This window comes from Eschrichtius robustus, chromosome 15, assembly GCF_028021215.1.
Source record: "Eschrichtius robustus isolate mEscRob2 chromosome 15, mEscRob2.pri, whole genome shotgun sequence".
Taxonomy (NCBI): Eukaryota; Metazoa; Chordata; class Mammalia; order Artiodactyla; family Eschrichtiidae; genus Eschrichtius; species Eschrichtius robustus.
The window spans coordinates 76233183-76245766 of record NC_090838.1 but is presented as its reverse complement, the minus strand read 5'-3'; the positions used below and the strand labels follow the sequence as shown (position 1 = coordinate 76245766).

At 36.4% G+C, this 12584-nt stretch overlaps 1 protein-coding gene across 1 annotated transcript in view; it reads right to left on the bottom strand.

Moving 5' to 3' along the window:
- The window catches only part of CTNNA2 (catenin alpha 2), a 1055603-nt gene that overhangs the window by 222714 nt on the left and 820305 nt on the right, over positions 1-12584 (bottom strand). The window contains exon 9 of the mRNA XM_068564030.1: positions 6056-6208. Within this exon, the coding sequence (XP_068420131.1) occupies positions 6056-6208 (153 nt within the window). The remainder of the gene's footprint in view (positions 1-6055; positions 6209-12584) is intronic.

Sequence of the window (12584 nt, the reverse complement as noted above, 5' to 3'; positions counted from 1 at the left end):
CCACTTCCAACCATGAAGGAGAAGCCAGTAAGAGACCCACTTTCCTGCTGAGAACAACTAGAAATTCAGAATAAAAATAATTTCCTTGAAAGTATGGGACAGCAGCCAAAGGAGTTAAAACTTAGACTAGATCAAAAAGAGATGCTTGTTGAGGGGGACCCAATTTTCTGCATTTCACTTTTCCTCCCAGGGATTTGCTAATACTTAGTATAGAAAGAGAAACTGAGATGCCAGGTAGAAGGTAGCTGCTGAGAGGAAGATAATTCTTTAGAGTTTTCAGCAATCTCATAGGGCCGGGGAGGCAAAAACTGGAGTCCAGGACAGCCAAGGGAGCAAAGGCTAGGAGCTAAAGTCCCGTAGAGAAGGGAGATTCAAAGACTGGCCCTTTACTGCAAGTTTTCTTCCACAGTTTTTGTCTATTGTTACAATAGCAACAGTCAAGAAGCATATTGAAGGCATACAAAAAGCAAATCATGATGATGGGAAAACAAAAATTGGAGTAAATGCTTCACAGATGAGGCGGGATACTAAATAATACATCTGATTCTCTGTTGGCATCTGGGAAGACAATTCCATAGGACTAGGGAAAATGAAAGGTAGACTAGACCTCAGAAAGACTATATACTATCCTCAATTCACTTCACTTGACTGAATTGAGATGGTTTGCCTCTCTGCTGCCCTTCAGATGACAGGATGAATTCTCCCTGGATAGAGAAAACATTATCTAGACTGCTATGGTCCGAATGTTTGTATCCCCCCAGTATTCATACATTGAAATCCTAATGCCTGGTGTGATGGTATTAGGAGGTGAGGTCGTGGGAGCTTCGTAGGTCATGAAAGTGGAATCTTTATGAATGAGATTACTGTTCTTATTTTTTAACTTTTTATTTTATATTGGAGTATAGCCGATTAACAATGTTGTGATAGCTTCAAGTGCACAGCAAAACGACCCTGATATACATACGTACGTATCCACTCTCCCCCAAACTCCCCTCCCACCCAGGCTGCTACATAACATTGAGCAGAGGTCCCTGTGTTATACAGTAGGTCCTTGTTGGTTATCCATTTTAAATACAGCAGTGTGTACATGTCAATCCCAAACTCCCTAACTATCCCTTCCCCCTACCCTTCCCCACTGGTAACCAACATAAGTTCATTCTCTAAGTCTGTGAGTCTGTTTCTCTTTTGTAAATAAGTTCATTTGTATCATTTCTTTTTAGATTCTGCATATAAGCAATATCATACAATATTTCTCTTTCTCTGTCTGACTTACTTCACTCAGTACGACAATCTCCAGGTTCATCCATGTTGCTGCAAATGGCATTATTTCACTCTTTTTAATGGCTGAGTAATATTCCATTATATATATATGTACCACATCTTCTTTATCCATTCATCTGTCGATGGACATTTAGGTTACTTCCATGTCTTGGCTACTGTAAACAGTGTTGCAATGAACATTAGGGTACATGTATCCTTTCAGACCATGTTTTTCTCCAGATAGTGTATAAAAGGGACCCCACAGAGCTCCCTCTCCCCTTCCGCCATGTGAGAGCACAGTGAGAAGTTGCCAGCTATGAACCAGGAAGAGGACCTTCACCAAAACACATCTATTCTGGGGCCTTGATCTTGGACTTCCCAGCCTCCAGAACTGTGAGAAATATATTTCTGGTTTTACAGGCCATCGAGTTTGCGGTACTTTGTTACAGCAGCCTGAATAGATGAAGACACAGACCCTCTATATCTTTTCATAAGCATGTTTACCATTCAATCAAAAATTACCCAGTGTACTAAAAATAAATAATAATCAAGATAAAATCAAATAATAAAAACAGTCCCCATAATAAAGTCTCCGTTTTGAAAGCCTCATAAGGCTCCATAATCGCTTATTTAAACAAGTACAAATTCAATTAAATGAAACATGGCACATTCCAGTCATCAGGCAAACATCAGAGGTGAATTATAATTAAAAGTCTTAACTCCATTTTGAATATTTGACTGCTGACAGTGTTTAAGTCTCACTCTTCTCCCTTTCCCTCTTGCTCCACAACTGGGCAAACTGATAGGAAAACCCACCTTTTTTTTGATGCCAGTAGGGAAATTTGAAGAAACATTCAAGATCCAGTCCCTCCATGGAAATATTGGCTCCAGCCCCACAGCCTGATAAAGACCAAAAGCACTTGTTCTTCTCTTCGCTGAAGCCACTGTGGACTGGCTTGGGCACCTGCTCTGCTCTCCCTAGAAAGTCCCATTATGTGAGTAATAGAGCTGTTCATACCCTCTTGGTGGCTGCTGTTGCATCATCAGTCTTGAAATCCAAGCTGATTTCGGGGGGCAGGGAAAGTTGCCTTCTGTGGGGCAACCACAAAACGGAAACAAAATTGATCCTAATATTGGAGTTCTTTGACTTGGATTTTTAAAATAACTCTGATTAATATATTTTTTAAAGAAGATGACCTGATAATGAATTATACCACAGAACTGGAATCACTTTTTTAAAAAATGAATCAACTAGAAATTCTTAAATAAAAATTGAACTCAGTAGATCAGTTTTAAGCATATTGGACACAGATGAGTGAGCTTAAAATTAGGTCAGTAGAAAATAACCAGACGTAAGTATAGCTTAGGAAGAAACTTATAGTCCTAAATGCACATATTATTAAAATAAGAAGGGCTAAAAATCAATGGTATGATTATCCATTTCAAAAAGTTAGAAAAAGAACAGTAAGCTATACCAGAAGAAAGCAGAAAAAAGAAATACAAAGATTGGAGCATAAATAAAATTTAAAGAAAAACAAAATCTACAAAGCTGAAAGCTGTGTTTTAGAAAAGATTATTAAATTGATCAAACTCTTATAAAACTAATCAATTAAAAAAAAAGAGAAGACACCAATTAGCCATATGAGGAATGAAAGAAAGAAAGAAAGAGTAGTGCAAATTCTCACACATTAAAAAAGATTAGAAGACATGGGCAATTTTATGCAGAAAACTTACAAAATTAAATCAAAATAAATTCCTAGAAAACAACTTACCAAAGCTGACCCAAAAAGAAATAGAAAACTTAAATAGTTTTAGGTTTTAAAAAAATTAATCTGTACTTTTAAAAATCTCCCTCAAATAAATACCTAGGCTCAGATTGCTGTACCAGTGAATTCCTCCAAATACTTAAAAAATATATAATGCCAGTCTTACACATTCATTCACTTCCAGAAAACAGAAAGATGGAATAATTTCTTACTCATTTTTTGAGGGAAAGCATAATTTTGATACCTCTGAAGGAGAATAAAGGAGACAAAAATCATACAACTGTCTCAAAATGTGCAGAAATTTTGTTTGATATAATATTATACGTATTCATGATTTTTAAAAATCTTAGTGAAGGAATAACAGAAGACAACTAAATTAATCTACTAAAAGTATCTGCAAGAAATCTAGAACAATCAATATAATTAGTGGTAAAATATTTAAATTTTATCTCTGTGATCTAAAAGTAACAGAAGTATCTATTACCACAATATCGATCTTAACATCTGGCTAGTGCAATAATGCAAGGAATAAACAAGATACAAGGATTGGAAAAAAAAGAAATACAACTGTCCTAATTTTCAGACAACATGATGGTGTATACAGAAAATCCTAAAGGCTACAGTCAAAATTTGGCATTAGTAAGTGAATTTATCAAGTTAATGGATATGAAAATCAATATATCAACCAAATTTTTCGTATTATAGACACAGAAACTAAGGCCCAGAAAAGTGCCCAAGTCAATACAGAAACTTTCAAAATGGAAAAATGGTGACTCTCAGCCCAGCACTCAAGTTTTCTTACATGTATGCATCAGCAATGAAGCACTTCTTTGAAGTACATAAGCTACAGAAATGTTTTCAATTCCTGTTCACCTCTAATCAAACAGAGGCCAGTGCATACCCTAGCCATGGCACCTCCTGGGCATCAAGAAATTCTAAAATGCTGCTGCAGTGACCACACAGGGGGAAGGAAAGGAACAACTAAGAGAAGCAAATCAGCAGTGGTCTGAAATGTGGAATCTGAATGACATGAAGCTGCTGCTTCTGGCACAAGTTGTGGATCAAGGATCACCCAGAGTGGCTGGATTCCCCTTCAGTGAAACCTACAGATGGGATAAGGGGAAATGGTGGGTGTGTCCAGGGTCTATCACAGGAGAAGGGGGAAAGAGTAGATGAGTGGGCTACTTCGTCCTGGCCTCACATTTACACAGGGCATCAAGTTTAAACTTCAAACATCATCTACAAATGAGGTTACACACAGAATTACAGAAAGACACTGCCAGGACTGAAAGTAGGAGATGTTTATCATATAATTTTGAAGTCATGTCCTTTTCTTCATCCTTAATGCCTATGACACTATGAATTAACATTCTCTATAAATTCTGCAGTTATCATGTAAATACTGTGATTATATATATGGGATGATGTATCTGTAGGTTAATATTATTATTTATTACATATAAATATTTTAAACTTTTGTAGCACTCATTCAGCATTCTTTCTTTCCTCCTCTTCCTCTCTGTATCCTTCTACCCCTTTTTCTTCTTTTTTACCTGCTCTTTCTCAAAATAACAGAAGGGGCCAGAACTTCCAAGGCAACCTTGGAAAGACTCTGGATTCTTCAATGGCCAATTTGGAGCTTGGAATTTGTGTGTGGAATGTGAAGACTAATGGGGTGCTTGTCCCATCCGTGGGGACAGAGCCAGAAAGACTGTCTTGATATTATAAGTATGACCCTATCTTTAGCTCTAGTCTGGTGTCACCTCAAGACACTGGAGCTATGGTAGGAAGTTCAAGGGTTTTATTTTAGTAGTTTCAGCTTTTGCATGTTCAGCTTGCGGACTGCTGTCATGGGTGATAGCTCAGCCTGTGTCCTAGAGGAGCAGGGCCCTCCTCTAGGCTTGATGTAGGACTTCCTGCAGGCTGAGTGTTCAGCCCCAGAAGCGACAGCAGTGCTGGATTAACCAAAGAGTGAACCAAGCACATGCTTAGGGCACGATTAAATTGGAGCACAACCCCATCACTCACTGCAAGAAAAATGGAGAGTATTTCATATTTGATGAACTTATTCAGAATTTAATTTTGCCATCCAAAGAAAACAAAAAGTAACTTATTTAATTTTTAGCTGCATTTAAGTTGTCTGCAGTTTTGGGTAATTTTATTTTATTTTTGAGTTACAGTGGGGCTATACCAGAGTCTTTGTTGTTGTTTTTGCTGTTGTTTCTAAGTACTCAGACCCTGAAAAAGTTTTAACCTGGCTCTGATAACCATTCCCTAAATTTGCCAGGACCCTTGCCCTCCTTGACTCTTTTTCTCTATCACACACATTTCCTGTTCAACATCTCTCTTTTCTATGTAGCCCCACATCACTCAATCCAACCTTTGCCAAGTTGTTGGTTTTCAACTCCTAGATTTAGGCAGTCTGGTTATCATTTCACTTTTATTTTGTTTCCCTTGAAGAACATTTTTCTCAAAATCACACAGCACAATTTTGCATTTATAAAGCAACTCCCACAGATGTCTCTAACACAGAGAATATACTTAGGACCTGAACTTACACTCCTACTACTGCCCCAAGATCCTTCACCAGGAGTTCAGACATCTCTTATAGGGAGGGGGGATTGATTTTTACATGTTCATAATGTGGCCAGCTAATCCAGGCTTAAGTGGGTGGAGTGGAGATGGGGACAAAAAGGGAACAGTGTTTAAATCCCCTTTTGGCAATTTTAATTCTATTCCCTCTAATCAAACCTGGTCTTCAGCACTTTGGAGGGTCCTTTCTATTGCTCCTGTTTCAACCTCTGCTTATTGTTCAGGAAAATTAGCAGACATGTTTCAGAACACGTTTAGAATTGTCTAATAGAGGAGAGATTACTGAAAACCTGTTTCCTTTGCAAGGGATGGAGTCAACAGAAGATAAAAGAAAGATCCAGGAAAACCATAGAAGGACGGCCTGTTGAAATTCCAAGAGACATATGTAGAGATTAACCCTACTGAAAAATTCTAGTCTTGGGCCTCTCTTGACTTACCTCCACCAGCTTGTTGGCATGCTCGCGGAAAACCTGGGCGTATTCTTTCACTTCCTTCTCATTCCCACTTTTTGCAGCCTCAATGAGAACTAGCAAAGGGACGTTGGTTTCCAAGAAAGAATCAGATATGTGATCCATCACTGCTTTCCGAAGCTACAGTGAAAACAAAAACAGAAACACACACAATTAAGGAACAGAGGAATTGTCTATTTGAGTGTATTACTCGTTTAGCCATATGAATTATATCACTGCCTGGAAATAGTTTTTCTAAAGTCCCAGTTCTCATTGTCCACAGGCATAATGTTCCAACACTCTTTTTAATCTTGCTGGTGCTTATCACATCAAAGGAAGGCAAAGAGATATGACTGATGAATGATTCTGAATTAACTGTATTGCAGGTCAACTTGAAAGTTGACCTACGCATGGCCTGTAGCTCAATACATTATAGGCTCTCCTTATCAAAGTTCTGCTCTCATCCTTCATTGGCCAAATGTCTCCCTTCAGGTTTTGAATCTTGATTCAGCTCAAAAACTTGGGCTCTTTAGAAAAAGGAGAAATCTAGGCACCATTCAACAGGTGGGGAGAACTTTAGGTGAACTGGGCCTTGAAGCCACCCTAAAACCTTACCACTCTGCAGTCTCCTACCCTTTATAGATCCATTGTTTGTATTTAATGGAAGTGGAAACATGAAACATCTAATGATATCAAAAATGTGTCTGCCCAGGTGTCATGATGATATAGTTGCTGTGCTCCAGAAAGAAGTACTGACAATTATTCTTCAGGGTAAGTTAGAATAAACATACCCACATTTCTAACAGTGCATAATTACACATCATTCCCACATTGTTAAAATGGAAAGCAGGGCAGCTGCGTGAAAATGAAATGATACTGTACTGAACAATTACCTTAGTGCTGCTTTGTTCATAACTGTCAGAATGTATACAGGGAGAAAACACCCCAAATACAAATAAATATGAGAGAAGATGATAAACAATGTGTATATTTTCCAAACAAATATTCCTATTCAGGAGTATTCAGGCAAATCTTTTGATAAGGTGATACACATACACATTTATCATTGGTCAGAGGAGAATTTTACACAAATCTCGGTTCCTTTTTGCACTAATTACCATAAAGTATGCATGTGTGTATGTGTAGCTTAGTTTTGGTTTAACTCTGGATTGAGTTGGACATTTCACCATATAAAATATAACAAAGCCTATGGAAAATTAACATTAGTTAGTTACTCATTTAGCATGGTGTGTTAAATTTCTGCTTGGGAATAATGTTTTTATTGGCAAGCTCATATATTCTGGGTATATATGATGTGCCAGACAACTAAGGTTAACCAAGATCTTTACATATTACATTACTTAATCCTCACAACAATACTATGAGATAGGGACTAGTCTTATGCCAGTTTTTCAAATGAAGAAAACAGGACTTGGAAAAATTAAATAACTTGCCTGCCATCATAAGGTGGCAAGTAGCAGAAGCCACTATGAAAAACTCTGAAGGGGACAGTGCAGTGGACACTTGAAACTGACCTGGCTTGGCTCTCTTCCAGGACAGAGACCCTCATGAAGGAGAAACTACTGGGAGTGAAATCAAAATTGAACTGGATGGGGAAAATAGAGATAAAAGAAAGGGAAAGTCCAGTTAAAGTGGGGGCAATTGTCAGAGCCAGGCTATCTCACCAGTCAAGCCACTGTGTTTTGTTTTTTTTTAAATCTTAAAATTTTATTTTAGTAAAATATATATAGCATAAAGTTTTCCATTTTAACCATTTTTAAGTGTAAAATTCAGTGTCATTAATTAGCTTCACATTAGCTCTCGTGTGACTTTTACAAATGTAATTTTAAATGAATTAAGTTAATATGGATTGGTTATGTTCCTGGTCATATGAACACATGTAAGAACATTTAAAATTATGTTGTGCAACCAACACCACCATATAGTTCCAAAATATTTCCATCACCCCAAATAGAAATTGTATAAACATTAAGCAAAAATTCCCCATGCTTCCTTCCTCCCAGCCCCTGATAAATATACTCTCTGTCTCTATGAATTTGCCTATTCTAGATCATTCATATAAGTGAAATCATACAGTATTTGTCATTTTGTGTCTAAGCCACTGTTCTTTTAAATGTTACACAAAAGTAACAAGAGTGAGAGTTCTGTGAAGCTAGAAGAGCTATTTGCTCTTCTAGCCTCTGTCTAAACCTTCGGGAAGATTGAGTTCACATAAAAATGAGCAACTTGAAATTATCAAGGCCAAAACTCACATAAAATTATTATAAGAAAAATATATTATCTCTACACAAACTGAAAGCACGCCAGAAAAATATGCCTGTAAAACAAATTAAAACTGTAATTTACTATTTCAAACATATTAAAATACACTAAAAATTGATGCAAAATATGAAAGAACATAAATTAGAAAAAGAAGAAATCATAGGATGAGGTCATGAAACTCAGAAAATAATTCTAAATAAAAGAAAAATCATTTGAAGGCTAAACAAGAATGAATAAACACAATAGCAAGTGCCTCTAGAGAAATAAAAAGAGAAAAGAAGGAAAAATTTTTACCCAAAATAAATTTTTAAAAAAGAGATTTAAAAAATTTGAGAAAAGGTGACAAATATTGAAGATAGGCAAAGAAAATTCAATTTATGGCTACTAGAGGTCCCTAAAGAAGAAAATCAAAGCAAGAAAACAGAAAGAATACTAAGTACTCTAATTCATGAAAGTTTTCCTCTCTCTCTCTCTCTCTCTCTCTCTCTCTATATATATATATATATATATATAATTTTCAATTAAAGTGTTATTATATAATCACTTACATATTTATTTTATATAATTATTAAAAAATATATAAATTATATTCTATATACATTCAATGCAGAAATATATATTCTATATAGAAATATATATTATATATATATAAACTATTTTCTGAAAAAGCATATCATGTACTTGAAAAGAGTGACCTACACTATCAACCAAGAAAACTGGATTCTAAAGAAAAAAGGGGCAAATCCTTACGTACGTAGGCAAATAGAGCATGTGACTTATAAAGGAAAGAAAATCAGATGATCACCAGACTTTTCAACAGCAAAGCTTTTGCCAGAAGAAAATGAAATACTATATTTAAGATACTCAAGGGAAGAAAATGTGAGCTAAGAATTTTATAACCAGCAAAACTGACTTTCAAGGATATAAGCCACAGACCAAATTTGATCAACATGCAAGAACTCAGAAAATATTGTTCCTATGAGACTTAGGGAATCTGTTAGAGAACGAACTTTACCTGGCAAAATAATTAGAAAAACATCAACATAATATCTACAAAAACATAACATAAGTACTGGCAGTGAGCATTCAATATATACATGTTTATAGAACTAAGAATATAGGATACTCAAATGGGAGAAAGTATAATATAAAATGGATGTATGCTCTGGCAATGAAGAGGTAAAAATGAAAAGAGAAAGGGAATAGGATCTTTTTGTGAAAAGATTTTAACTATCTTATGTAATTTTAATTATAATGGTAGTATGAAGATTGCTATTCTAACACTATTGTGTTTCAAGGTAAAATAAAGCAAACAGTTATGAAAGTTTATTTCACATCTCCTGTGTTCTTGCTAACCAGAGTGTTGGTGTGGAAGAAAGACGATGTAATATAGAAAAGGTTAAGGAAAAACCCTATAATCCTAGATCTGAAGTAGAAATATCAGTATGAACACATGAGATTTTAAAGTGAAAACATACACACACACACACACACACACACACACGTACAATTTTCAAGTTCTATCCAATGAAAAGGTCTAAGAATAATGGCCAGCCCATTGGAATGAACATCTTGAAATACAATTTTCCCCTAAAACAAACTAGGACTTCTTAGGGAAATGGTTGATTCTAATTTCTTTGAGGCTAGAAATATACAAATAGCCTGAAATATCTTATTATACCAGACAGCAAAAAGAGATCAAAGACTACCAGGGTCATGTAAAAATAACTCAGGAGGCTCCCACTTGGCCAAAGACTAGACAATTTAAACATCACAAAGAATAAAAATTCCAGTGGCTTGAAACCCATCAAATATGTTTAAATGAGTTTATAATGACTAAAAAGTAATAATAATTAATTGGTCACCTTCAGAGGATGACAAAGAACCAATTCATTTACCTTGGAAGAATCAAGAATACATCTTGCCTTTCCTACATGAACTGAGATTCTTTGTAACGAGGAAAATGTCTGTCTATAAATTTAGTCCACTTAATAAATGAAGACAAAATGATAGAATATCACCATTTTGCAACCTTTAATGAATTAAGACATCAGACAATGAACAATAGTGGTTGAAAACATCACAAAAAAGATACAACAATTTAAGAATTGTGAATCACTATATTGTACACCTGTAACTTATATAATATTGTATATCAACTATACTTCAATTTAAAAAAAGAGAGAGAGAACCAGACATTATGTGCCTTCTGATGAAACAGCACAATCCCAAGTATGGTGATGCCAAAGGGATCAAACCTGAACATGGTAGAAGCTCTGGATCCCCTTGGTGATTTACACAAAATATAGAAGACAGAATAACATATGGGACTGCATCACACATATCTATTCAGCTAAATGCAAACTCTGGAAAACTTACAGTACAAACCATCCGGGTTCCTCAACAGATAGATTATAAGCAAAAGAAAGGGATGGAAGGGATTGCAACAGATTAAGAGACTAAAAAATAAATCCGAAAACATGGGCATACCTAAACTATATCATCTGAAGATGAATATCAGAGTGATAAAACCACAAAGGAATACAAGGAAGTGAGCATTCTCAAAGTCAGGATAATGTTGCTTTTTGAGGGAGGCAGGAAATATACAAAGGAGTTTCTACGGAGGCTGGCAAAGTCTATTTCTTGACCTGGGTAGTGGTTACAAGAGTGTTTGCATAATGATAATGCTTATTGTGTGTGGATTTCTATATCTATGCTTTATTCTATAATTTAAAATTTCAAAAAGAAAGAAACATTTCTCATGCACACTTTTCCAATTTTATCTAGATGGAATACAGACATGACCCCAAGGTGACCTGGGAAGCCATGAATTGAAGATGGTGTACAACCCCTGTTCCCCCCAATCAACCTACACCTGAATGCATGGAGGAGAGCTTCCCAGTGTTCTGTCACTGGCCCAGTATTGTTACATGATTAAGAATGCAATTCTATTTTGTAGGAGCTGTTGCACATTTTGAAGTTTATTAGTTATAGTAGTTGGTCTGTTCTAACTTAACTAGAACACGTTGAAACAGATCTCTTTTTTTTCCTGCCAATTCTGTCTTCTTTCAGGCTGCCTTTCCTTCCCTTGATTCTTCCTAGTTAAAAGGTGGGCCCCAGGCCAGTATCATTGCCATTTCCTGGGAGTTTGTTACAAAAGCAAGCCTCAGGCCCATCCCAGACCTCCATTTCAATCAGAATTTGCATTTTAATAAAAAGCCCAGGTGATTCCTATGCACAATAAAGTTTGAAGAGCACTGCCCTAGAAGACCTATTGTATCAGTTAAGTTCTTAGTTGCAAGCATTAGAAACTGATTTTGGAAGTTTTAAGCAGAAAAGCTCTCCTGTTAGTTGAAAGAAAGAACAGAATTCAAAAAGGTTAGGACAGGGTTTCCCTGGTGGCGCAGTGGTTAAGAATCCACCTGCCAGCGCAGGGGACACAGGTTCGAGTCCTGGTCCAGAAAGATCCCACATGTCGCGGAGCAACTAAATCCATGCGCCACAACTACTGAGCCTGCGCTCTAGAGCCTGTGAGCCACAACTAGTGAGCCCATGCGCCACAACTACTGAATTCCACGTGCCTAGAGCCCATGCACCACAACAAGAGAAGCCACCACAATGAGAAGTCTGCACACCACAACGAAGAGTAGACCCCGCTTGCCACAACTAGAGAAAGCCCGCACGCAGCAACAAAGACCCAACACAGCCAAAAATAAAATTAAAAAATAAATAAATTTATTTTAAAAAACTGTTAGGACACTGTGTCTTTATGTCATTAGCTTCTGATGAAAAGTCTTAGGCAAATGAACCTGATTTTTATCTGAGTGAAATACAGACCCAAACTCTGGGTCATGTGTAAACATCTAGTTGCAAGGGTGAAGGAGGAAGGTGTTGGGAGGAAAGCATTTTGTAAAAACAAATGTTCTGGCCATTTTAGCTTCTTATATACCAAAATTCATATAATGAGGAATTCCCCAAACATAGGAAGGGAATTCAGATGCTGACTCAAAACCAAAAAATGGCCAATAAAGAATAGATCTGGTAGAACAATAATTCAGGTACTCAAGCATGGGTGGAAGGTGGAAAAAATAAATACATTTATAGGAAATAATTAAAAGTGAAGGGTTGTCTGTAAGGAACAATATCAGAAACTATGGTCTGGGACAGGAATGGCAAGTATACTACCACATTTCCTTTCTATGCCTACACCAGACATGACTAATCGATCACAGTG